Source organism: Arachis ipaensis, chromosome B5, assembly GCF_059453495.1.
Source record: "Arachis ipaensis isolate K30076 ecotype BB chromosome B5, ASM5945349v1, whole genome shotgun sequence".
Taxonomy (NCBI): domain Eukaryota; kingdom Viridiplantae; phylum Streptophyta; class Magnoliopsida; order Fabales; family Fabaceae; genus Arachis; species Arachis ipaensis.
The window spans coordinates 15148299-15172636 of NC_142440.1; the positions used below are offsets into that span (position 1 = coordinate 15148299).

General features: G+C 38.2%; 2 protein-coding genes and 1 pseudogene across 2 annotated transcripts; all 3 read right to left on the bottom strand.

Annotated features, from left to right (window-relative positions):
• Positions 1 to 3082: 3082 nt before the first annotated feature.
• Positions 3083 to 4726, bottom strand: LOC148563442 (uncharacterized). The gene is made up of 3 exons (XM_088486810.1): positions 3827 to 4726; positions 3533 to 3721; positions 3083 to 3439 (listed from the first exon to the last, which is right to left on the bottom strand). Exons 1-3 carry the CDS (start codon positions 4724 to 4726, stop codon positions 3083 to 3085), a joined length of 1446 nt encoding a protein of 481 aa, XP_088342936.1.
• Positions 4727 to 4764: 38 nt separating this feature from the next.
• On the bottom strand, positions 4765 to 6871 carry LOC148563443 (uncharacterized). Its single transcript, XM_088486811.1, has 3 exons — positions 6461 to 6871; positions 5971 to 6430; positions 4765 to 5882 (listed from the first exon to the last, which is right to left on the bottom strand). Exons 1-3 carry the CDS (start codon positions 6869 to 6871, stop codon positions 4765 to 4767), a joined length of 1989 nt encoding a protein of 662 aa, XP_088342937.1.
• A 1807-nt stretch (positions 6872 to 8678) lies between these two features.
• Positions 8679 to 16537, bottom strand: LOC148563444 (uncharacterized; annotated as a pseudogene).
• Positions 16538 to 24338: the final 7801 nt, after the last annotated feature.

Here is a 24338-nt window from a genome sequence, read left to right on the forward strand (position 1 = left end):
ACCTAGCGAAATTGTATTAACTTTTAGAAATCAATTAATGAAATGTTGTTTATTCTTCTTTTTCCAAAGAAATTCCAACTAACCAATGATATATGTTGCTGCCTATATTGTTTACTCTTCTTTTTTCAAAGAAAATTTTAACTAACCAATCATATATGTTACTGTTTATATTGTTTACTTTATCTATAAAAGCCACTAACAACAAATAAATTGAAGAAATAAATAGGGCTTTTTTAAATTTAAATTAAATAAATATATAAATTACTAAAATATATAAATGGTGAAGTATTTACAAAAATGCATTATATGACACATTTTGGATGTTGAAAGGTTAACCCAAAATTGAATATATCTCGGTGTTTGAGATCCCGTACTGTGATCGAACGACGCCGAAACATATCCTGGGTGCACCTAGGATATGTGTTAGAGGAGAGATCGGGTACTGAGCACCTGAGATATGCGAAAAATCAGAATGGAGTCTCAGTACCCGAGATATATACAAGAACCGCAATTGGAGTCTCAGCATCCGAGATACACTCGGATGCATATATAAGGTCACAACATTTGAGATTGTTGTGCATAACCATCATTTTTTAAACTTTGTGACCTTCTAAACGGTTAAGGTTGAATTCTTTCACGAAATATGGCCCTCCGAGAATATGTCTGTGATGGAGATATCAACAGACTGAATGCTACTTGGCACGTAGGTGGAGCTTTAGATTTTGAGGTTAGTAGTTTTTTCTTGTTTTATTTTTAGTGAATACTAAATTTAGATGTTTAGTCTTTAGCAACTTAGTTAATGGAGTAGGTATAGTGAGTAGACTAAGTTAAAAGATCTATATTAATTTCCTTAGTATACCCAATATGGTTTCATATTTTTTAGGGTTAACCACCAAAAATGTCCCCGAATTATTCAAACACTGACAAAAATGCACCCAAATTTTACTATCGACAAAAATGCCTTCAAATAATTTAAAAACACAACAACAATACCTAACAGTAAATATATATTTTCAAAAAATATCTTAGAGATTGAATTTTGATGTAATTTTTTGCGAGTATGATTATAAAAATAAGATATTATTATAAATAAAAATTGGTGATTTTCGGTAAGTATATATTTTTTTATAATTTTTTTTGTTAACAACCAATAATACTTTTAAAAAATCACAAAACAATATATACATAACAAAAAATTACTAAATTTTAAGAATAATAATATCTCATTTTTATAATCATGTTTGCAAAAAATTACATCAAAATTCAATCTCTAATGTATTTTTTGAGAAATACATATTTAATGTTAGTTTTTTTGCAAGATTATCTAACATTAAATATGTATTTTTCAAAAAATACATTAGAGATTGAATTTTGATATAATTTTTTGCAAACATAATTAAAAAAATAAGATATTATTATCCTTAAAATTTGGTTATTTTTCGTTGATTATATATTTTTTTGTAATTTTTTGTTAACAACTAATAATACTTTTAAAAAATCATTAAAAAAATATACTTAGAAAAAAATTACTAAATTTTAAGAAGAGGTAATGACCAAATCAGAACCCGAAAGATTGAAACGCTGACATTGCGGTATCTGACTATTGTAATCGACAAAATGGTACCTGGTTAATTTTAAAAACTGACAAACGTATCCATAACCTTGCCGGACCAAAGCTCCGGTGAGGACAATGCTTACCTGGACACCGGATTATGCTGACAAATCATGTTTTAATTGAGTTGTAATTTATAATTAATTAATTTGCTAGCCTAGGTGGAAATTAGATCAATTGGAATTCAATTTGCCCCCAAATCATAACTCTTTGCCCTAATCCCAAATCAACAACGCTCTCTGTTCGTTCATTCGCAGTAGGGATCCAAGATTGGAAGATGCATACTGCAAGGGCTCATGGAAAAGCTACAACGCTGAGAAGGCAGTCCTCGATGCAAGCCTGCGACGTGGATGGTGCTTCGGGCATTGTAAGTAAAAGTTATGATGGCTGTTGCTTTTGTCCCTTTCCAGTGGTTCCGTTGAAGTCGAAGACAAGTAGCAACCCTGATAGATGGTTTCTACGCTACCCTATGTGGAAGGTAAGATTGGAATTGTGATGAATATGTGAGGAAGTAGAATAATATCCCTTCTTGGTTTATCGTCTGTTCTTATTCAGTTTTAGTTTTCGATTGTTCTCTGATCTTTGAACTCTTCGTGTTGTGCCAGAACACACAAATGCGTTGCGGGTATTTCCAATGGTTGGATGAAATACAAGCGGAATGTGTGGAAGGAGAAGTTTCTTCAGAGAACAGTAATATGCTGGGCAAATCAGAACCCAAAAAGAAAGGCAGAATCAATGTCGACTGTGGGGATGGCCAGGAAATTCAAAGGATGATGATGGTACTATCTGTGGTGAATGACATGAAGGAGAATCTGAAGAGGGTTGAGTTGTGCCTAATTTTTATGTGTATTTTGATTGGGTTAAATGTGGCTTTGATTATGTTTAGGGTGGCTAAGTAGGTAGACATTGTACATTATAATAGTATAACAGTGAGAAATTGAAATTTTGTAATCTTGTCCTCAATGTAATTGAGATGAATTAATGTATGCTGTGTTCTTCTTGTGCTTTGATTGAGTTGTTGTTGTTGTTATTTGAGCAAGATATAGGGAGTATATGTAAGCCATGTCAAATAGTTTTGTGAACAGAATCTGAATAAAACACCAAAATAACATCAAGTTATAACCATTAACTATTCAGAATAACAAAGTTCAGGCCCCAAATAAGATTACCAAAATGACACATGTTCATAGTAACTGCTACAGACCCAATATGACAGTAACAAAACACAGAAACACTAGGTTAGCATTTACATGCCATAATGGCAGTTGGGTGCATTTTAAGTAAATCATGTCCAAAATGCAAATAACAACAAACTAAAAAACCCAACAATCTAAGCTCATTTCTTGTCATTTGTTGATGGCTTTGATGGTGGTGGTCCGGATGGCTTTTTCTTCTTCAAGGATGGGGTGGGCATGAAGCCTGTGAACCTACTCTGTGTGGCTGGGCTTGCTACTGCCATGGTCTTCCTAGTCACAGTTGGGGCCTAAATGGTGCTGTAGGTTGGGCCTGAAGAGTGGGCCTAAGTAATGGACCTTGAGGCTTAGGCCCAACATTGGATGGAGATGTAGGAATTTGGGATCTAGACCTAACATCAGGGCTGACAAGACTAGGTTGAGCAGGGGGTGGTGGTGCAGCTGCTGCATTTTGTGCTGGAGTTGGAGGTGTTGTAGTGGCTGCCAGTCCTCTTCGAGTGGTGCTGCCTCTTTCCCTTGGTGGAACTGGGTTGTCCCTTTCAAAAGATGGTCTGCCTCTCCTCTTTGGTGCTGGTGATGGTTCTGAACTAGCTGTTGAAGTATTTGTTGTAGTGTTGCCATCATTGATGTTATTCTGCATCAGTTTGTGCATTCATGAAAATAAATCTTCTATGGAGACAGATCCAACAGTTTAGAACAAGAAGGTAAAATAAATCACATTCTTTACCTGATCAGGCTGACTTTGTGGATGGTTTTGAGTGAGGTCTTCCTCATCTGCAACATGTGCAGCGTGTGCAGCCTCCATAGTCTCCTCCCAGTTAGCTTCTTGCTCCCTAGCTTCATCCTCATCAAGATCTGGTTCTTCAGCTGCTGTTCCAGTTCCTTTGTCAGGACAAGTTCTGCTATTATGTCCAGCCTTACAAAAAGTACATGAGTAAGAAAAATCAGCATTAATAAAGTTGCAGATAGGACATAAAAGGTAAAGTAAATACATATTACTAATGGTTTTAGTTTTGCTCACCCTTTTGCAGGTTTGGCATGTTATCTGTCCGTATCTTCTCTTGGCCTTGTATTGGCTGCCAGAATTTTGCTCAGTGCTATCCTTTCTCCTCTTCTTTGTAGGTCTGCCAATAGGCCTCTTGTATGGAGGGAGCAGACATGGCAGCCCTTCGTGATGCTCCCAGTACTCCTGACTCGGTATGCTGTTAATGTGAAACATATAAGTCCTATTATAAGCCTCAATGGTGAGCTTGTGATGGACATAGTCTTCAGGCTTCTCATTCTTTCTTTGGATTGCTACAATCCCATGACAGCATGGTAGTCCAGTGAGCTGCCATTTTCTATATGAGCATGTCCTCTCTCGTGTATTGACTCTCATTCTATGTTGCCACTTTGTTACTTCAAACTGGTTGTGCTCATCATCACCACACCATTGTGCTTCCCAGTAATTGGCTTGTCTTTTTTCTTTCTCTAACCTGCTAACTTGTACAGGGGCTATTTGTCCAGTATAAGCTATCAGTGAGTCTTTGTGAGTTGCCATTGTCTTTATGATGTAGAACCTAAGCTCCTCAAGCATTGTCAATATGCTCTTCCCCCGAAGACCCACGATTGTTGAGTTAAATGACTCACAGTCGTTGCTTGTCAAACTGTCTACCTTTGGCCAGTCTAAAAACCTTGATCTCGACCACTGTTCTTGTTCAAATTTTGACAAATACTCCCAGGCCTGTTTGTTGATCCGTTTCATAGCTCCCATTGCATCATTAAATTCTTGATCAGTAGTTGCTTTTGCACATTGCCAAAATGTTGCCTTAAGTTCCTTATCCTTCCATCTCTTGTTCAGATTTCTCCACATATGCATACAACAGAATCTGTGCTTCACCCCTGGCATCACGTCCTGTAATGCTGGGATTAGTCCCTGCATTGAATGGTAACCACAATTAATTAGGAGACATTTGAAAACTAATTTATATAAACATACAAGAACTCAAAAAACATGAACATAATCCACATCACCTTTTGCTGGTCTGACATAAAAACCCAACCATTCTCATTGAAGTCCCCAATGTCAGTGTGCAACTCCTCCAGAAAGAATCTCCAATTTTCTCTTGTTTTTGCATCAACAACCCCATAGGCTATTGGAAACAGCTGATTGTTCGCGTCCTGACCAACTGCTGTTAGTAATTGCCCTCCAAAGTACCCTTTCAGAAACGTTTCATCCAAAACAATAAATGGCATACACCCTGCTTTAAAGCCATTTTTGCAAGCAGCCAAATAGATGTACAAGTTTCTAAACCTAGGCAACCCCTCTGGCTGTGAAGTAGTCTCCATGTTGGCTCTTGAACCAGGATTAGCCTTCATGATTTCGTTAAGGTAGTCTCTAAGCCTTAGGTATTGATCTTTCTCTGTTCCCTCAATAACTTCTTTGGCTTTGTCCATAGCCCTATACATCATCCTCTCGTTGACTGAGATGTCATACTCCACTTTAAACCACTCATGTGCCTCTCTCTGCAGCATGTTGGGATGGATCCTCAGCTTTGGGACCAGTTCCTCAGCAACCCAAGCACATGGAATTGATTTACTCTTGTTGCTCCTGGGGCACGTATGCTCATCCACAAATGTCTTTATCTGAAAGGATGCTGGGTAGTTGGTCCTGGCACAGTAGCACAACCAAGGGCGGTCTGGATCATAGCAGATCACCCTACACCTCTTCTTCTCATTCCTAAAGTAGAATACCTGTCTCCCAATTTGTATGTTGTACTTCTGTACTGCTGCTTTGAACTGGTCCATGGTCTCGAACTCCATATTCAACTCCAGAGTTATTTTTCCATATGGCGTGTTGGGATTATATTGAGGAAATACAGGTTCGTCTTCGTCATCAGATGCAGGCGGACTACAGAGTTCTTCAGATTCATATTGGTACATCTCAGGTTCACTATCACCATCTTCTCTATTCGGGTTAGGCACCTCTACCCTTGGTGCTTCATCCTCCTTTCCAGGTACAATTCTTTGCCCAGACGGTTGAGGCCTTGGATGATTTCTCCTTGCATTGTTCCTCTCACTTGTTTGTGTTATATTATCTGTTGCAGAGTTATTTGAGATACATGAGAATTGATGCAATTTTTATTCACATATCCTCTAACTAAAAAAAAAAAAAATCTAATTTACCTATTGGGTTTTCTGTAACAGGGTCCTCTGCCCTTTGCTCATCCACGAAAGGTTCTCGAAATTCAGAACCTTCATTCAGATCAGCAACATCATCAGCATTGATCTCCTCTGTGGGTTCATTCCCAGCTTCAGCTTCTCGAGGGTTACTCTCAGGAACCTCATTCTCGGCAGCTCTTCTTTCTCGGGGTAAACCACTAGGGGCTGGTCTTGGATGTCTCTTTCTAACCTTCTTAGCAGATTTCTCCGGAGCTGATGCTCCTTCAGTGTCTTTCTCCTCATTCCTGTCATTCGCAGCTTTTTCCCCTGCACCACTCTCACCTTTGTTCGACTCGTTAACATCAACAGTGGCCTCATTTACAACCTCATTCACATTCTCCTTCACAACCACACTCAACACCATATCCAATTCATTAACCTCACCACTGGTCTCATTCACACCTTCATTCTCCTTTTCATTAGCCTGACCGTCAACCTTATTAGTAACTTCAACCTCGTTGATATTATCACCACCTGGATTGACTTCAACCACACTATCACTACTACCATCAGACACAAATTCTTCATCAATGATTTCAGGGTTTGCATCAATGGGGTGATCAAAATATAGGTGGACAGTGTTGTCATTCTTCATCGCACTCTCACACATTCTCATGACTTCAGCATCTGTCCTAAGCACTCTAAGACCCTTACCTAAGTCTAAACCAGGTTCTAGCCAGTACACCTCATTGTATCTAGGGTAACCCAAGTCTAGAAATAAACCCTCAACAAAGAATAAATTACATGTCTCCATATTCACCCTGTGTATCTCAGTTACTAAACCCCCGTCGTATATCACATTACCGTCAACACCCCTTTTCAAGGCACCCATGTGATGATAAACAAAGGTAACTAGACAATCCATCTAAAAAATTGTAAAGGGAAGATACAATGAATAAAACAATCAAAATGATCATAATGCTGTCGACAGAAGACACGTAAATGAGAGGATGGAGTGAAGGCGAACTTACCTCTTCGTAGCGTTCTTCCTAGCGAAGACTGGGGTTGCGATGATGCCACTACCAACCCCTCGCTGTTGACGCTACGACTTCGACAATGTCTCTCAACTCCTCTTCGTTCTTCTTCGCGCCAAGTAACCAGGGCAACGTCTCTCCCTCTTTACGTGACCTTTCAGTTTTACTCTTAGTGAAACACTAAGTCACAGTAAGTCACCCAGCAGTAACAACACTTGTTGATTTGGGATTAGGGCAAAGAGTTATGATTTGGGGGCAAATTGAATTCCAATTGATCTAATTTCTACCTAGGCTAGCAAATTAATTAATTAGAAATTATAACTCAATTAAAACATGATTTGTCAGCATAATCCGGTGTCCAGGTAAGCATTGTCCTCACCGGAGCTTTGGTCCGACAAGGTTATGGATACGTTTGTCAGTTTTTAAAATTAACCAGGTACCATTTTGTCGATTACAATAGTCAGGTACCGCAATGTCAGCGTTTCAATCTTTCGGGTACTGATTTGGTCATTACCACTTTTAAGAATAATAATATCTCATTTTTTTAATTATTCTTGTAAATAATCACATCAAAATTCAATCTCTAAGGTATTTTTTGAAAATATATATTTACTGTTGGGTATTGTTGTTGTATTTTTAAATTATTTAAAGGTATTTTTGTCGATAGTAAAATTCGGATGCATTTTTGTCAGCGTTTGAATAATTCGAAGACGTTTTTGATAATTAACCCTATTTTTTATAATTGATTGTAAGTAATTGTTACTTAAGTTAAATAAATAAAATAGGTAACTAATTATAAGTTAAGTTAAATAAATAAAATAAGTAACTGTCAATTAAGATGTTAGTCTAATTAATAGGTAACTAATTGAAGTCATGCCCAATGTGATAGTGAGGTTAGAATAGTTCAACATGAATGAATTTATTTTTTTTTTACATATTGCTTGATAATTCTGTATGATATATTTTTTTACGTATTACTTGATAGTCTTGTATGATTTATCTTTATTGCAACATCCCTATTATTTATCTTTAGTCAGTACTATGAATATTAGCAATAGAAATTATGTTTGTATTATATCTGTTGTATTTAATATATACGTTTATCTACTTGGTTTATAATTTTTAGTAATGGTTAAACACAATTAATGGTTTAAATAGAATTAATATGCGAGAGTAAATGTTATGGGAATTGTACAAACCACGATTACTGTTACTATGCCGTGTGATCCTGAGCTCCCCTCGCTGGACATCCTATTGCCTTATATAAGGGAAGCTGGATTTGGGCATGCAGTAGAGTTGAGAGATTTCATATTTGACAATTCTTTGATCTCTGTATTTATCGAGCGGTGGAGGCTCGAAACCCACACGTTCCACCTTCCATGGGGTGAGGTCAGCATATGCTCCAGGATGTTGCCTACCACATTGGTAAGCGCACTGATGGAGAGCCGATCGGGAGTTGTACCTGAGACTTTCAGCAATGGCATGGACCCTCCACGTGGGAGTGGACTGAGAATTTACTTGGCGCCAAGCCACCTCCACAGCCAGAGGGAGGGAAGCAAGTTTTTGGGGTGAGGATGACCTGGCTGAGGGACAGGGTTGCACACATTCCAGCAAGGACAGCTCTGGATACACTCTGTCAGTACACCCGGTGCTACTTGATGATGCTTATTGGGAGGGTTCTGTTCACGAACAAGTCTGCTACCAGTAATTCAAGTTCTAGCGTAGTGCCACACGAAGACTCCATGGACAACCATTGGTAAATTGCTTGCAATGACAGTGGTATTTAAGCCTATCAGACTCCAAAACTTTGTACTTTGCATTCCATCGAATACTGTATTTCTTCACTGTCATTAGAACTGCTTTACGATTTCTGAACCTATAGCCAACTTGGAATTCTACCCCACCATCCGTATTGTAATCATCCCCGTCACTGGCATTCAAGAGATCGTCCGGCTACATTTGGTCCAAATTCAAAGTCTGATAATGACTAGGAACATCCGACAATCGAAGAATGGCCAAAAGGAGAGGCAAAAGAAACCTACCAACATCGGTGGGAGTCTCTGGCACATACTCATCAACAGAAGCTATATCGTTAGAAGACCCGGACCCAGCAACATAAGTTGAATCTCCCTCACTGTCGTTCTCGTTAGTACTATCATGAGGCTAGGAGTAGTGGATCAGTGTGGCCTCGAGCGGGACAACTTCAGGACTCGAACGAGATAGTCCACCACCAACAACCAAGTCACAGACCGCAGCATACAACTCCATTACATATTGTGGCATTAGCCGTGCATGTACGTCGAACATTACTCTGACATACTGATCCTTTTCAATCCAAAATAACCGGTTGGTAAATCCACCATTCGGAAGCGCATGCAAAAATCTATATGCAACCTGCCCAACTTCCTTGGTACCTATTCCCCCATATTGCTCAGCATAACCGTCTTTAGTGCATGTAAGGTATCAATCTGATTAGTGCACAACATGACAGTCTTATCAGACTTAAAAATTACTCTTTCATCACCATGTTTGACTATCTCATTGGGATAAACCACAACAACAAAAAATTGATTATTCTCCATTAGACCAAAACAGAAAGAAGAGAAAAAAAGATTGGTTTGTGAATTGTGAGGGGTGGTTGTGGGATGGGCTCTATAGATAGAGTTATTCTCCAACATATCTTGGGTGTAGAGACACCTAAACTAGAATACACATATCTCATGTGTTGAGACCTAAATTACAGCCTTGACTATATCTTGGATGCTGAAATTGTGTTTATTTCGGGTATTGAGACCCCATTCTGATTTTTCGCATATCTCAGGTACTCAGTACCCGATCTCTCCCCTAACACATATCTCGGGTGCACTTAGGTTATGTCTCAGTGTCGCCCAATAACAGCACGAGGTCTCAGATCTCGAGATATAATCAATTTTGGGTTAACTCCTCAGCATCCAAGATGTGTCCCATAATACATTTTTATAAATATCTCATCATTTATACATTTTGGTAATTTATATATTTATTTAATTTAAATAAAAAATCCAACAAATAGTCACGGGAAGTAATGGAATTTTTGGAAAGTGTCAACTTATTTTTAGTGTATGCAGAGACTTCAAATGCTGCATCTTGAAAGTATATTATTTATGTATATAGTAGGTTTTCAAAATTCTAATTCTTGTTTATAGGTTTGTAATTTGTTAAAAGGTATCTCTTATTCTCTTGTAGAATTATCTAATCAATAATTAGTATTTTTTTTTTCGTATAACACTTTGAAAAAGTGTGTAAATAAACAAAAAATAAAATAGCTCCTACTTTGTGTTTAAAAAAAATATGTAAATAATTCATTACGCTGCATATTTCAAAGGATATTTAACATACCCAATATGCACATGAAATCATGAATTCCAATAAAAAAAACATTTAGTTTCATAGAAAAGACTAAAATAAATGGTATGTAAGATTCGAATAGTTGTGAAATCAGATATTTAATTTATTAGGAAAAAAAAGCTATTAACTCTATTACACAATTAGGAGGAGATTCTTATTAAAATTTTCCACAGATCAAGCAAGTTACAAATTAAGAGTTAAGTTTTCTCATTCAAGCATGAGCTATTACTGTAGATTGTGAGAAGAGCTACTTCTGCAGTTGTACATTGTTTCTTCAGTTTACTTATTGCTAGTGGTCTCCATAGATAGAGTAATCAACACCTAACATTTATTCTAAAAGAAACATCCAAAAAAATCAATAAAAAATTATTCAAAAACATTCAAAAAATCAGTTAAAGCTTCTAGTTGTAAAAGCATTTAACATGAAAATCTAATATAAACAACCAAAACTTTCTTTCTAGTTTTTTTTTTTTATTCATTCATTGATTTCACTAAATTAGTTATTATTAATTCACTCACATAAGTCAAACAATTTTTTTTAACAAAATATAAATCCGAAAAACTATCAAAAACATCCAGTAAAAAGAATCCTTGAACCAAAAAGAAAAGCACATCAAATAAAATCAGAAAACCAAACTAGATGTTAGGATATAATCATGAATTTTTCAATGCTTTTGTAACAAATGCAAGAAGAGCATCTTAAACTATATAATCATATGTATCCTTAGAAAAATTCATGGTTTTTCATTAGTCCCTGATTTCACATGATATATAGAAAAATTTCACTTGTGCATCATGTTTAAATAATTTAACTCAATACCAATTTCAATTCAAATAAAATTAAACTATATTTAATCTAATTTTTTCTTAACTCTCAAACCACGTAAAAAAGAAACTAATGTAGCATGTGCAAGTAGAATTCAGCAAATCAAACAAAAGACCAATAATATAAACTTTTTGAATGGGAGAGATTTATCATATAACTGAAAAAATCATTCAATCTATAATAAAAAAATATCCAATCTCTAATGAAAGAACCATACAATTGTCCAACTAGATAATCATCTCATAGTTACCAATAGATTGAGTCAAAACTCCAATAAATCTGTCTAAAAAATCACTTTTTGATGCTACAATTTTAAATGACCACATTCAAACCCAAGTTCAATTTTTTTTTTGGTGACTAAATAGAAAAGAAAAAAAAAAGAGACAAAACCAAATTAATTGGCTAGGGTCATATCTAAATCTATTAGATGTTGAAGCTCACTCCATGGTTGGCTCCAATTCGAGTGAATGTCCACGACAGAAGCAACTGCTTTAGCCATACAGTCTGCAACACTATTTGCAGTCCTCTGAATTAAAAGAATAGAGACTCTCCAATTCCAATTCATAACCTCCTGTATATGCTTTGCCAAATCCCATTCCGGAATATCCTTACCAAGCATTCTTTGGTTTACCAAGAAAAGAGCTTCTAAATAGTCTGTTTCACAAATAACCTCATGAAATCCACTCTCCCAAGAAAGAAATAAACCTCTCCAAATTACATACAATTCAGCAAAAAGAACACTGCACACTTCGACTTTCCCAATGCAACCTTTCAACCAACATCCATCAGGATTGCGAATGATACAACCAAAACCAGCATAGCCAAAAGGAGCAAACCAACTAGCATCACAATTCAATTTAACAGAATGAACTGGAGGTGGAACCCAATGCAAACAAAGTGAAGGAGGAGACAGAGATTGATGCATAGCAAAAATAGTGTGAAACTCCCTTACTGAATTACGAATCAAACTCACCACTTTACTAGCACTCCATGAATCATCTATATTAAATAAGTCATGATTCCTGCTTCTCCAAATCCACCAGATGCTCGAAAAGAAAAGAAAAATATCTCCATTCCTTGCACCTCTGTAGAGCCAATCATGTAAATTCGAGTTATCTGAATACAAGCCTAAAAGGTTCCAGACCTCCTTGGCACTAGGGCACTCCCGAAGACAATGAAAAATGGATTCAGAACCATTCTGATACCGATGACAGGTACTAGATAAAGCTAAACCACGACTCAAACAAAACTCTGTCGTAGGAATAGCATTATGAAGACTGAGCCAAATCAAGAACTTGTACTTCTCAGGAATATGCAGTCGCCATACCCACAACCAATTATCATGCTCATTCCAGTCAAACTTTCTTTTGGCTAGCCAACTGTACCCACTCCTAGCTGAGTATAGTCTAGAAGATGTCACACCCCACGACCAACTCGAACTCTCTCCGGCATTCAAATCCGGATTATAAGCATTCAAACGCTGTTTGACATCTTCTGGAATGATAGAGAAAATATCATGGAGATTCCATTGACCATCTTTCCAAACGAGTCAGATATATGTACAAAAGTAACATCTTGAGTAATTGGACCCTCAATACTCCAATTGTCAAACCAAAAAGATTGATCAAGTGACCCAACGCACCAAGAGAAGGCATCCTTAAGAGCACCAAAAGCCTTTGAGATACTCTTCCAAACATGAGAAGCATTGCAAGGGACAGGGCCATCTAAAACTCCCCCATTCCTCAGATACTTCGCCCTCAATAGAGCAACCCAAGGCTTGTCTTGAAAATGAAAAAGTTGCCACACCAATTTACCAAGTAAAGATATATTAACACACGCAGGATCTCTAACACCTAGGCCACCAAATTTCTTTGGAGTGATCACGGTCCTCCAATTAACAAGAGAAAGACCTCTACCATCAACTTGACCCTTCTAAAGGAACTGTCTCATCATAGAAGACAATTTATCTCAAACCCAATTTGGAAAAAAAGATACCTGCATATGATAGACAGGAATGGATGCTGCAACAGAATTGATCAGGCAAAGTCTCCCTGCTTTATTTAGAAGCCTTCCTTTCCAATTAGCCAATATTTCCCTCACTTTTTCAATCACCGAATAAAAAGAAGCCCTACTGGTACGGGAATGATTAAGGTTAACTCCAAGATATCTTCCTAAGTCCAAAGCAAAATGTATTGAAGAAACATTAGTAAAAATATCTCTTCTACGAGCAGTCACATTTTTAGAATAAAAAGCTTTAGACTTTTCAAGATTCACTTTCATGTCAGATGCCTTGCAAAAAATGTTAAGAGAATGCATGACCATTTGGACCTGACTCTTTGTAGCCTGACAGAAGAGTAAGAGATCATCTGCAAACATCAAATGAGAAAATTTTGGGTCACCCCTAGTGACAGAAAATGGTTTCCACACACCCTCGACCACCTTATGAGATATATAGCAAGCAAGTCTTTCCGTACAAAGTACAAATAAGTAAGGAGACATTGGATCGCCTTGTCTAAGCCCCCTTCTAGGAGCAAAACTATCCAATCTATTCCCATTCCACATAATAGAAAGAGATGATGCATGGACACAATTCATAATCAAATTAACAGTGATGATAGGAAAACCAAAAGCAATGAGAGTACTCTCCAAAAATCTCCAATCCACCCTATCATAAGCTTTTTCAAGATCAATTTTAAAAGCAAGAGTACCTTTCTTGGATTTTGTGTGCTTCATGAAATTCAGAATTTTTTGGGCTACAATAATATTATCAGGAGCACCACGACCCGGAATAAAACCTCCTTGTAAAGGACTAACAATATCTGGAAGAAAAGGCCGAAGTCGGTTAGTCAATACTTTGGTGATAATTTTATAAACAACATTACACAAGCTAATAGGCCTGAAATCCTTCATAAAGGTAGGGTTATCAATTTTAGGAATAAGCACAATCAGAGTTTCCATGATGCTAGGATTTTAGAACTCTCCCAAAAAAGTGCTCCGGACAATATTCCAAATCTCAGTGCCTACTATCTCCCAATATTCTTTAAAAAAATAAGCTTGAAAGCCATCTGGACCAGGAGCCTTAGAAGGGCTCATACTGAATACTGCTGACTTGACTTCCGCAAAAGAGACAGGGTCAATTAACCTAGCACAAGCCTCAGTGCTTAGAGTGGGCATCGGAACATCCCCTAAACAATCAACCTCAACCTCTTCCGTTATACCAAAGAGATTCTTGTAAAAAGAGAGGGCTTCTTCCTGGAGAATATCTGGATCAGTAGACCAAGACCCATCTCTAACATATAATCCATGTACTATATTATGGTTTCTACGCACCAAAGTCTGAAGATGAAAGAATTTAGTGTTTCTATCCCCATACTTGACCCACTGCTCTCTAGATTTCTGGTACTAAAAAAGTTCCTCTTGCAATAAAAGCCTATTGTAATCTTCCCTCAATTCAGCTTCTTTAATTCTTAGAGATAACACATCAGTAACCTCCAAACGTCGTTGAATCTGATCAATCTGATATTCCAACTTATTTTTTCGCATAAAAATATTTCCAAAAATCTTTGAGTTGAAGTCCAAAGAAGCCTGTTGAACCATCTTAAGCCTTTCAGTAACGCCTCCAAACTCTTGATTCTAAGCCTTACTAATAACATGTTTATAAGAAGGATGTGTTGTCCATGCAGCTTGGAACCTAGAAGGACAAGAACCTTTCACTCTGGGGCTACCATGACAACGAACTAAAATAGGACAATGATCAGAATGAAGCCTGCTAAGAATTTCAGAATAACCCTCAGGAAACATTGTCATCCACGCCTCATTAACTAGAGCTCTTTCCAACCCTTTAGCCAAGTTCCTGCCAGCCTGAACTGCTCTATACCAAGTATATCTCCTACCAGTCACTTTGAGATCAAAGAGCTCACAGTCATCTAGAGTAGTAGCTAATAGACTAGCTCTGTGAGAAGAAAAATAAGCACATGTACTCTCATCTGGTGCCACAATCTCATTAAAATCACCAACGGCCATCCACGGTCTATTATGGCCTGAATTAATAGAACGCAAATGATCCCAAAGCATACATCTTTTTTCGAATTGAGGATTCCCATATACTGCACTACAAAGCCAAACTAAGTTACCCACACTCACTTTCACTGTGATACATTGGTCAATTTGATCAATAACCACACAAGAAGCATTAGCAATAGAAGATAGAAACCAAATGCCACCCCTGTGTCCTACTGCTTCCTCAATACCAACACAATGAAAATCCAACTTATCCCAAAAATTCTTCAAATTATTAAACATGGTATGTGTCTTAAAGAGAAAGAAGAAAGATGGTTTATATATTCTCACCAAATTTTTGCAATGCACACGGGCCATCTTGTTAGACGCACCCCTCACATTCCAGGCTATGATATTGAAACTATCCATAAAAACAGTAAAAAGGGAGCTCCAATAACAAACCTGAGACTCAACATGATGTCCCTGTCTTCGACTATCCTACCTTTAATGGACTCTCAAGTTGCAGCCCAATTTTCTCCGTCGAAACTTGCACCATACCTGCCGTCGATGCTCCATCCTTATCTACTGGTGAATTCTGCAAAGAGTTTGGGTGAGGACGCTTTCGCACAGTGCCATTTGTTGTCTCACCTTGCTGCTGATAATGAACATTGTGCTGGGTCCCCGAAGAAGCCACACTAACCGGTTTTCCAATATTGATGCCCCTGCTTAATTTTACTTTGGATCCAGTATCATGTGTTGTACGTTGGTGATTAGGCCTTGTCCAAGTATTGGTAGCCTTGTTAGGAGTCTTCTTTACTTTTGGTTGGACCTGATGGGTGCTAGGAAAAGGTTTTTGACCCATTTTATACTTTCCTTTCCTAATCACTTGAGTCCAGCCTTCCAAATTCTCATGTTGTGCATGGTCTACATGAACAGCATGCAAATCACTCTCCACCAAATCCGGGACAGTAACATTTACAGTCTCATCTCCAAGATTCTTGCCAAAATGAAAACTTGCCTTTTCCACATGTACTGGATTTTTTGAATTTGAGCTTTCTGGCTGCTTTGCTACATCACTGACCACCTTGGCATTAGTTCCTCCTCCCGCATTGCTGTCAGTCTTGCACACCTTCATATCATGACCAAACTTGAGACAGGAGCCACAAATAAGGTGAAGACTTTCATATTCAACCTCATATTTAACACCTTCAACAAGAATCTTCTTAGTCACTGGCAATCCTAAATCTATCTGAACACAGGCTCGAGCATATCGTCCTCTTTCAGCTAATTTTGTTGCCAAATCAACCTTAACAGGAATGCCAACTGCAGCCGCAACACGGAGCATTGCATCTTCTTGGTAGCACCAAATTGGTAATCCGGAAATTCTAATCCACACTAAAGTTGCTCCAAAACAGTTTTCACTTGATCTAAACTCTTGATCCTAAGGTTTCACAACCACATAATTTCCCTCGATCATCCATGGACCTCCTAACAAAACCTTTTCTCACTCCTCAGCTATATCAAACTTCACAAGAAAGTAGTCAAATCCCATGTCATATAAATCAAAACCTCTCTTAATCCTCCACACCATTCGGAGTTTATGAGACAATGCAGTGTAGCTATAATGTTTACCTAGCACCTTAATCACTATAGCATCCTTATAAGGTTCTGCCAAGTAATTCTTAGCTTCTTGGGTAAACGTGACACTCGGTGGCAAGAGATCTCCTTGCTTCCTAGAAACTACCGCAATGTTATCTCCCGATAAAATTTCAACAAGTGAAAAAGCTTTAGCAATCTTGGAACCCACAACTTTGTCCCTGAAAGAAACCTTCAAAGGCTTTGAAACCCCTCCCGAAATATGATCCTCATTTTCCCCTGATGCAATCCCTCCCCCGCTCTCCCCCTTATCTCTTCCGTCGACATTATCGGCTGCCTCACCGTGTTTCACCGTCAAAGTCTCTTCCCTGCTCACTCCACCGCTCATCTTCAATTTTCGAACCCAAGTTCAATTTGAAAAGAAATAAACTTATTTATAACTAACTTTTTTTTTTGAAACTCCCAATCCACAAAGAAGAACATTTGGTAGCGTATACAAGACAAATCCAGCAAAGCACACAGAACCAATAACATAAAAAATTAAGTTCAAATCATACACTCAAACGTCTAAAATTACTTAACAAAAACATCCAATAATTCAGAAAAATCAAAGAACATTTCATATGAACACCAATCCTAGTATCTGAACCCTAGAAAAGATCAGATACATCCTCTCTTTAATAAAACTCTAACCATATACTAACCTGTTGGAGACCAATGGGGTGAATGACGAGTAGCAGTGTGCAACGGTGGAGGAGTAGATGTGGCAGCGTTGCGTGGAGGCAGTGGCGGATGCAGCCAGTCGAAGCTTGGAGGTGGGTGTTCACAACGTTGCAAGCTTAGAAAGATGATGAGTCTGCGCCGGCAAGGTTGACCCAAGTCCAAACCAATGGCGGAAGGGATGAGAAGCATTGTTGACCACGATGGCGTCCTCAAATGAGGTGGTGCCATTGTCTAGTTGGGAGACGAAGATGACAACGCGCCGCTGTTTGCTGCAGTTTGAGCGACGGGATAGAGATGGAGAAGCGAAGAATGGTGGTGGTAATGTAATTAAGGTAAATTGGGATATGTAAAATGTAATTAGGGTAAATGAGGGTAATTGGGGGATCTCGTCCAATGGGAGTTGGCAGGAGTTGGCTAGACCCCTTGTTGGTTACTTAGCGGAATTGTATATATATAAAATAATTAGTAAAATGATTAATAATATTGTATCATATTTAATTTTTTACTTTAATTTATGTTAAATATGTGATTATGGTGATATAAATTTTAAGATTTAATTTTATTTATTGGATTTTAATAATTATAGAGGCGGGACAGGTACCCGCAGGGGTAGGTTAGGGTTTAACTTTTTACTACTCGCGGTAAGAGCAGGGCGGGTTTTATACGGATTATTGTAGGCCGGGGTCAAGTAGGGCAAAAACCCACCCCATTGCCACTCCTAGAAAATAGGACTATCGAGCGCGTAACAGGGGGATCAACGAGAGTCGTTCAACAAGCGGCAGCGAGACATGCTACGGCAGCGAATGGCATGGCGCAATTCTTCATTCTCCATTACGATGAGCAGAAAGCAGCAGTGGGAGGCGGCGGAGTCTTCAAGTTGAGGAAGTAGATTAGAAGCATATAGCGAGCAAATTTTTATAATGGTCCTTGAGATTCACGCAATTACCTGAAATGCTCTCCGAGATCCAAATCTCCCTATAATGATCCTCCAGATAGAGCTTCGGACACCATAATAGTCCCTTTGTCATTTTCAGCGCTGAATCAACTACCGTAATGCTGATGTAGCCATCTTTTTGCCACGCTGGACAATAAGACCCAAAGTGCGACCTAAGATCCGAAATCCTAACCCTAAGCAACTCTTTCTTCATTTCCACACTCATCGCACTCCAGTAAGATTCCACCCATTTCCTCCTCTCAGTAGTAGACCCGTTCTTTGAATTCCTATGTCTCCTCTTAATCTGTGACCAGACCATAAAGATGAATCCACCCTCTCTCATCCTTATCTACTTCGTTCGGAGATTGGGGCGACTCAAACTTTTGCTGCAACAACTTTGCAGTAGTAACTCTCATTTCAATTGTGGACAATAGAACTCATTCACCAGCAATAGAAGAGATAGAATAATACACTACATAATTCACTGATGTACATATACAGAAACAGTTATGTTGTAACTGCTATTTAAGTACTGAATAACTTAACTAGAGTTAGATATTAATCTGAATTTATTAGCTATAGTTAAAAGTTAGTTACATTTTTAGTTATGTATATAAACTCCATTGTCCAATTGAATTGGACATGATTCACATTAATTTTATTTTCTCATTTTTTATTCTGTATGTTCTAAATACTCTCTCTCAATTCTTTTCACTCACCTTCACAAATTCTACACTCAGAGCATGAGTTTTCACATCAATCTCCTACCTCCTCTCTTCCGGCGTGAATATCTTGGAATATGCTTTTGATGTTTTATCCATTATTAGTTATTTTCTGGTTATACACATGTAGCAACATTATTTTATATGATAATAAATTAATAGTTATAGATTAAATATGATCAAATATATTTTACTATTTTAATCCCTGCATACAAGAGAATGACACCACGTTTATAAATTCAGTTATAACATATATGTTTACTTGTTGGGTGGTTTTGTACGCCATCATCGTATATCTAGGTATCTTTATGGCCCTTTCCATTTATAGTTATTAACCTCTCTCCATGAAATGATATATTGGATTCTAGATTATTTTACACCCCGAAGATATGGCAGGCGTACGTTGGCGTTTGTTTCCTGTTTACTTTGTGTTAGTAAAAAAAATTATTATATTCCTTAATTGAAAGAGAAATCCCAACGTGTGTTCAGATCAGGTACAAGTGAGCACGATCCTCAAGAGATTATACATGTAGCACAAAGGCTAGCACGTGAAAATGATGAGTATGTCAACAAATTAAAGGCCATAAACTTGATTCTTCAGGAACCAAAAATAACCTGAAAACTTGATGAATTTCTCCAAGTCTCGGATTGGCCAATTGTATATTAAACAATAAACTTGACTAAAAATTTTTTAAGGTAGAATGCGTTTGATTTGTATTTTTATTTTTTATTTTTATTTTTAGTATTTTTTATTTTTTAAATTAAAAAAATAGTTAGGAGATGAAAATAAAAAAAATAGAATTAATTTATTGTTTTTATTATTTTTACTTTTTATAAAATTTAAAAAATAAAAAAATATTAAAAATAAAGAAAGAAAATAGAAATGCAAATTAAATTAAATATACTATAAATTGCAATACTACCGACCTAGTAAACATAAAAGACAAAATTGATCGGCTATAAGAATAATACTTTTAAAAGCAGCTTTCAAAATCCCAACTCGTTGCAAGCTTTTGCATGCTACACGTCTACTGAAAATTTATAGTGTTCCTGTGCGAAAGTGAGCTCCGAGGTATAATTCGGTCTGCTAGCGCTCGAACTGGCTTTTCTTGGAGCGGGGGAAGCGGAACGTTGTCTTCTTTTGGAGAGGCGACGTTGGGTACCTGAAAAGGGACTCCAACGCTCAAGTGAGTATGAGTGTGAGAGAGTTCAGAATAAGATTGGAGTGAATAGCGTACCTTTTTACTAGTTACGTGCTAGTATATATATTTGATTGTTTGTTGCTTATTCTGTTATTCGTATCAAGTTTGTTATTGGTTTGACGAAGTCCATGCTGACTGCTATCCGAGTTTATTGGGATAGTGGTAGCTTAAGTGGAGCGGTTAACTCAGAGGTGTTATCTTTGTTAGCTATATTGGGTTCCGAGATTGTTATTTGTGGGTCAGGGTTTGGGTAACGGATCATAGCCCCCAATCTTGACCTGTTTTTTGAGGCTGAGCTATAACAGGTCGAGCTTACTTATAGCTCGGAACCGAGTATAGTGGTAGCCTCCAAGGTCGACTTGTTTGCTCGCATGAGGTTTTTTGAAAAACTTGGTAAGATTGAAATTTTGGGCGGTAAATTGATTAATTTTTACAGGAGAGGGATTGTTGGGGGACGTGCGTTATAATTGTGTGTTGGGAATGGGAAAGGTTACGTATCATGGCCGTTGGTATTGGAGTTGGTAATCGTGATCAATGGTTGGAATTTGTTTGGGGTTTGGATTTTTTATCTGGAGGTGTGGCTTAGTAGGCTGGTAAAATTTTTGGACTTTTGGCTTGCTAGTTTTCATCTATGTCTTCTCTGCGTGGTTTTCGGAATGAGCAAAAAAGGTTAGTTACTGTTTGCTTTTCGTTTACGTTTCTCTTCTTCGAATTCTGTCCTGAACTTACTGATGGATAAGGGAAATGGTGTAATGGTTGATAAGAGGGTTAAGGGTAAGAGAAAAAAGGAGCTTGTCGAAACTGTTGATAAAATTGTGGAAGAGGTTTTTGTTTGCGATCCTGCGAATCCATACGGGTGGGTTGCGGACTCAGTGAAGGGTTGGGCTTCGAGTTTTGATAATGAGTTTAGCGTGTCTCAGTTAGGTTCTCCGTCGTCCTGGGTAAGGGAGGGTAGTGAAATAAACCTTAGGTTTATGCCATGCAGTGCCGGTGATCGGGTTTTTCATCGGGGGAGGGTTTTGAATACTTTTATATGTATAGTGCTGTGTTTGTGGAGTTAGGGGTTAGGTTTCCATTTTCTGAGTTTGAGTGTGGAGTTTTAATGCAGTTGAAGTGTGCTCCATCACAATTGCACCCAAACTCCTGGGCGTTTGTTAGGGCTTTTGAGATTTTGATGGGCATTTTGGAGATGGAACCATCCTTGGAAGTGTTTTTTGCTCTGTTTCAATGCAAAGGTGTAAAGAGGGGGTGTTGGTTAAATCTTGCTAGTGCTCCCGGACGGGCAATTTTTAGCCTCTATCGTTCCTCATATAAGGGTTTCAAATCCTTGTTTTTGAAAATTGGTGTGGTTGAAAATGACTTTCCCTGGTATATTGATCACTGCTTGTTAGACAAATTTCCCTTGTTCTGGGTTCCGAGGCCTAGGCAGATTCTAGGTATGGAGGTGATGGAGTATGAAAATGAGATGTTCGTTGAGTTTTTAGTGAATCATGTATCGTCCTCTTCTCTGCTCTCTGTTGTGGATATGCTTGATCTTGAGTTTGATAGGGATGCTTTGTCTGAGTATATACGTAAATAATTGTTTGTTTTCTTGTCTGTGTTGTTATTTTGTTGTTTCCTGGTTTCTTGATTTTTTGTATTGTTGCAGTGGAAAAGGCACCTAAGGTTACCTCTACGAGTTTGCGTGCACTCTTTCGGTCGAAGAATGTTGAGAGGCAGGGCTCAAGTAGTCAGGTTGCTGTTGAAGTGGGGGCCGAGGTGAACCAGGGTTCCCCGGTGAAGAAGGTTAACTGCAAGAGGAAAAAGGTGGAGAAGAAAGAGAAAGAAACTGATGGGACCGAGGATGTCCTTGGTGAGAAAGTCGTCGATTTAGAACAGGTGAAGCGTTTTGCTGATAGTCAGAGGGCTCTGCATGGTTTCAGGGGAAGTATGGCCTTTAGCTCGGTGAAAGCTGTTTCGCATTCCTCGGTCCAGTGAAACTCCTCTTGTTTCCGTAGATTTTTGAAAAAATGGTGTGATCTGTGGGCTACTCGAGGCAGAAACCTGGCTAAGGCTGCGAGTCGGCCGGTTAGTTGTTGGACCTCCTTGACTGTCTTTGGACTTCGCATGTTTAAGATTGCCTGGCACTTTTCTGGATTTGCTTCAATACCTTGGCAAGTGAGCATGAAGCCGAGGAATTTGCCGCTTTGTACTCCGAAAGCACATTTTTCAAGATTAAGCTTCATATTGTACCTTCGGAGTTGTTGGAATATCTTTGTTAGGTCTTTAACATGGTTTGCCGTTTGTGTTGATTTTGCCACCATATCATCGACAAAGACTTCTATGTTTCGTCCGATTTGGCTTGTGAAAATTTTTTCCATGAGTCGTTGGTAGGTAGCACCTGCATTTTTTAGCCCAAATGGCATAACCTTATAACAGAAATTTTCATTGTCAGTAATAAAGGCAGTTTTATCCTGGTCAGCTTTATGCATAAGGATTTGATTATAGCCATAATAGGCATCCATGAAACTTAAGCATTGGAAACCAGAAGAATTATCAACAAGTTTATCAATGCACGAGAGGGGGTATGCGTCCTTTGGACAGGCCTTGTTAAGGTCTGTATAGTCCACACACATCCTCCACTTACCGTTGTTCTTTTTTACCATTACCACATTGGCTAACCAAGTGGAATATCTGAGTTCTTTGATGAAGCCGGCGTTGAGTAGTTTTTGAGTCTCTTCCAAGGAGGCTGCTCTCTTGTTAGTGCCGAGGTGTCGTTTCTTTTGGGCTATAGGTCAGACTGTTGGATTGATGGCCAACTTATGACAAATGACGTTAGGATCTATTCCTGGCATGTCTGTCGGGGTCCATGCAAATAGGTCAACATTGCGTCTCAATAGCTCGGTTAGCTGGTCCCGTTCTTCTTCCTTAAGTGCGTTGCCGAGGTATGTATACTTGGAGTCATCGTTCTTGGTTAATTGGATCTTGGTTAGATCGTCTGTTGGCATTGGCCGCTCTTGATGGTTGGTTCTGGGGTCCAGGTCGGCCAGGGCAGGCAGTTGATCCGAGTTATATACTGCTTGAACGTATTGCTGTTCGGATTGTTTTGGCAGTTCGTCTTTCAAACTGGCGTTATAGCACTGTCTGACCTCTTTCTGGTCTCCATGGATAGTGATGACTTTGTTGTCCTGTGAAAGAAACTTAACATACAAATGCATAGTAGAAACAATAGCATTGAATGCGTTCAAGGATGGTCTGCCTAAAAAGATGTTATATGGACTTCTGCAGTCTACAACAAGATACTGTATATCTATTGTCTTACTGTTGGGATATTCCCCAAAGGTGGTTTGTAACCAAATATAACCTCCGATGGAGACACGCTCACATGAGAAACCTACCAGTTCTCCGGAAGATGGTTGGAGATTCTTGTCGCTGAGTTTCATCTTTTGGAAAGTTGAGTAGAAAAGTACATCGGCGCTGCTTCCTGGGTCCATCAGGATCTTCTTTACTAATGGTTCCCCGACTTGTGCTGTGATTAGGGGTGCACATGGGCCGGGTGAAGCCAGGTTTAATGTGACCCAGACCCAGCCCGAAATATACACCGGGTCTATTTATTAGACCCGAACCCGGCCCTAGACCCGATGAAATCAATACACTTTCGGACCACAATTATACTGGGTGAAAACCGGGCCGTTAACATTACATTACGTTGATACCTTCTTGTAAACTAGCATGTAAAAATATCCAAATTTCCAAGACTCCAACCATTATTTAACATGGTAAAATTCACTTAGAAAAATATAACAAGAACCAACCCTTTTTCAAAATTAAAGCATAACCACAATCAATACTAAAGCATAACCACAATCAATACTAATATTGTATAATAATACCAAATATTTAAATCAATACAAATAACACAATATTATGTATTAGTCTAAAGTCTTATGCATTCTAAACATAAAACATTAACTTATAGTCTTATAATGA

What these genes read in the sequence shown, in the direction of transcription:
- LOC148563442 (XM_088486810.1), bottom strand. Translation starts at nt 4,726, where the DNA reads ATGCAGGGACTAATCCCAGCATTACAGGACGTGATGCCAGGGGTGAAG. An exon ending in CATGCCAAACCTGCAAAAGG is followed by an intron (nt 3,722 to 3,826) that starts GTGAGCAAAACT and finishes ACTTTTTGTAAG; the next exon opens with GCTGGACATAATAGCAGAAC. An exon ending in CACAAAGTCAGCCTGATCAG is followed by an intron (nt 3,440 to 3,532) that starts GTAAAGAATGTG and finishes AAACTGATGCAG; the next exon opens with AATAACATCAATGATGGCAA.
- LOC148563443 (XM_088486811.1), bottom strand. Translation starts at nt 6,871, where the DNA reads ATGGATTGTCTAGTTACCTTTGTTTATCATCACATGGGTGCCTTGAAA. An exon ending in GTGGTGATAATATCAACGAG is followed by an intron (nt 6,431 to 6,460) that starts GTTGAAGTTACT and finishes GTTGACGGTCAG; the next exon opens with GCTAATGAAAAGGAGAATGA. An exon ending in TGTTACAGAAAACCCAATAG is followed by an intron (nt 5,883 to 5,970) that starts GTAAATTAGATT and finishes ACTCTGCAACAG; the next exon opens with ATAATATAACACAAACAAGT.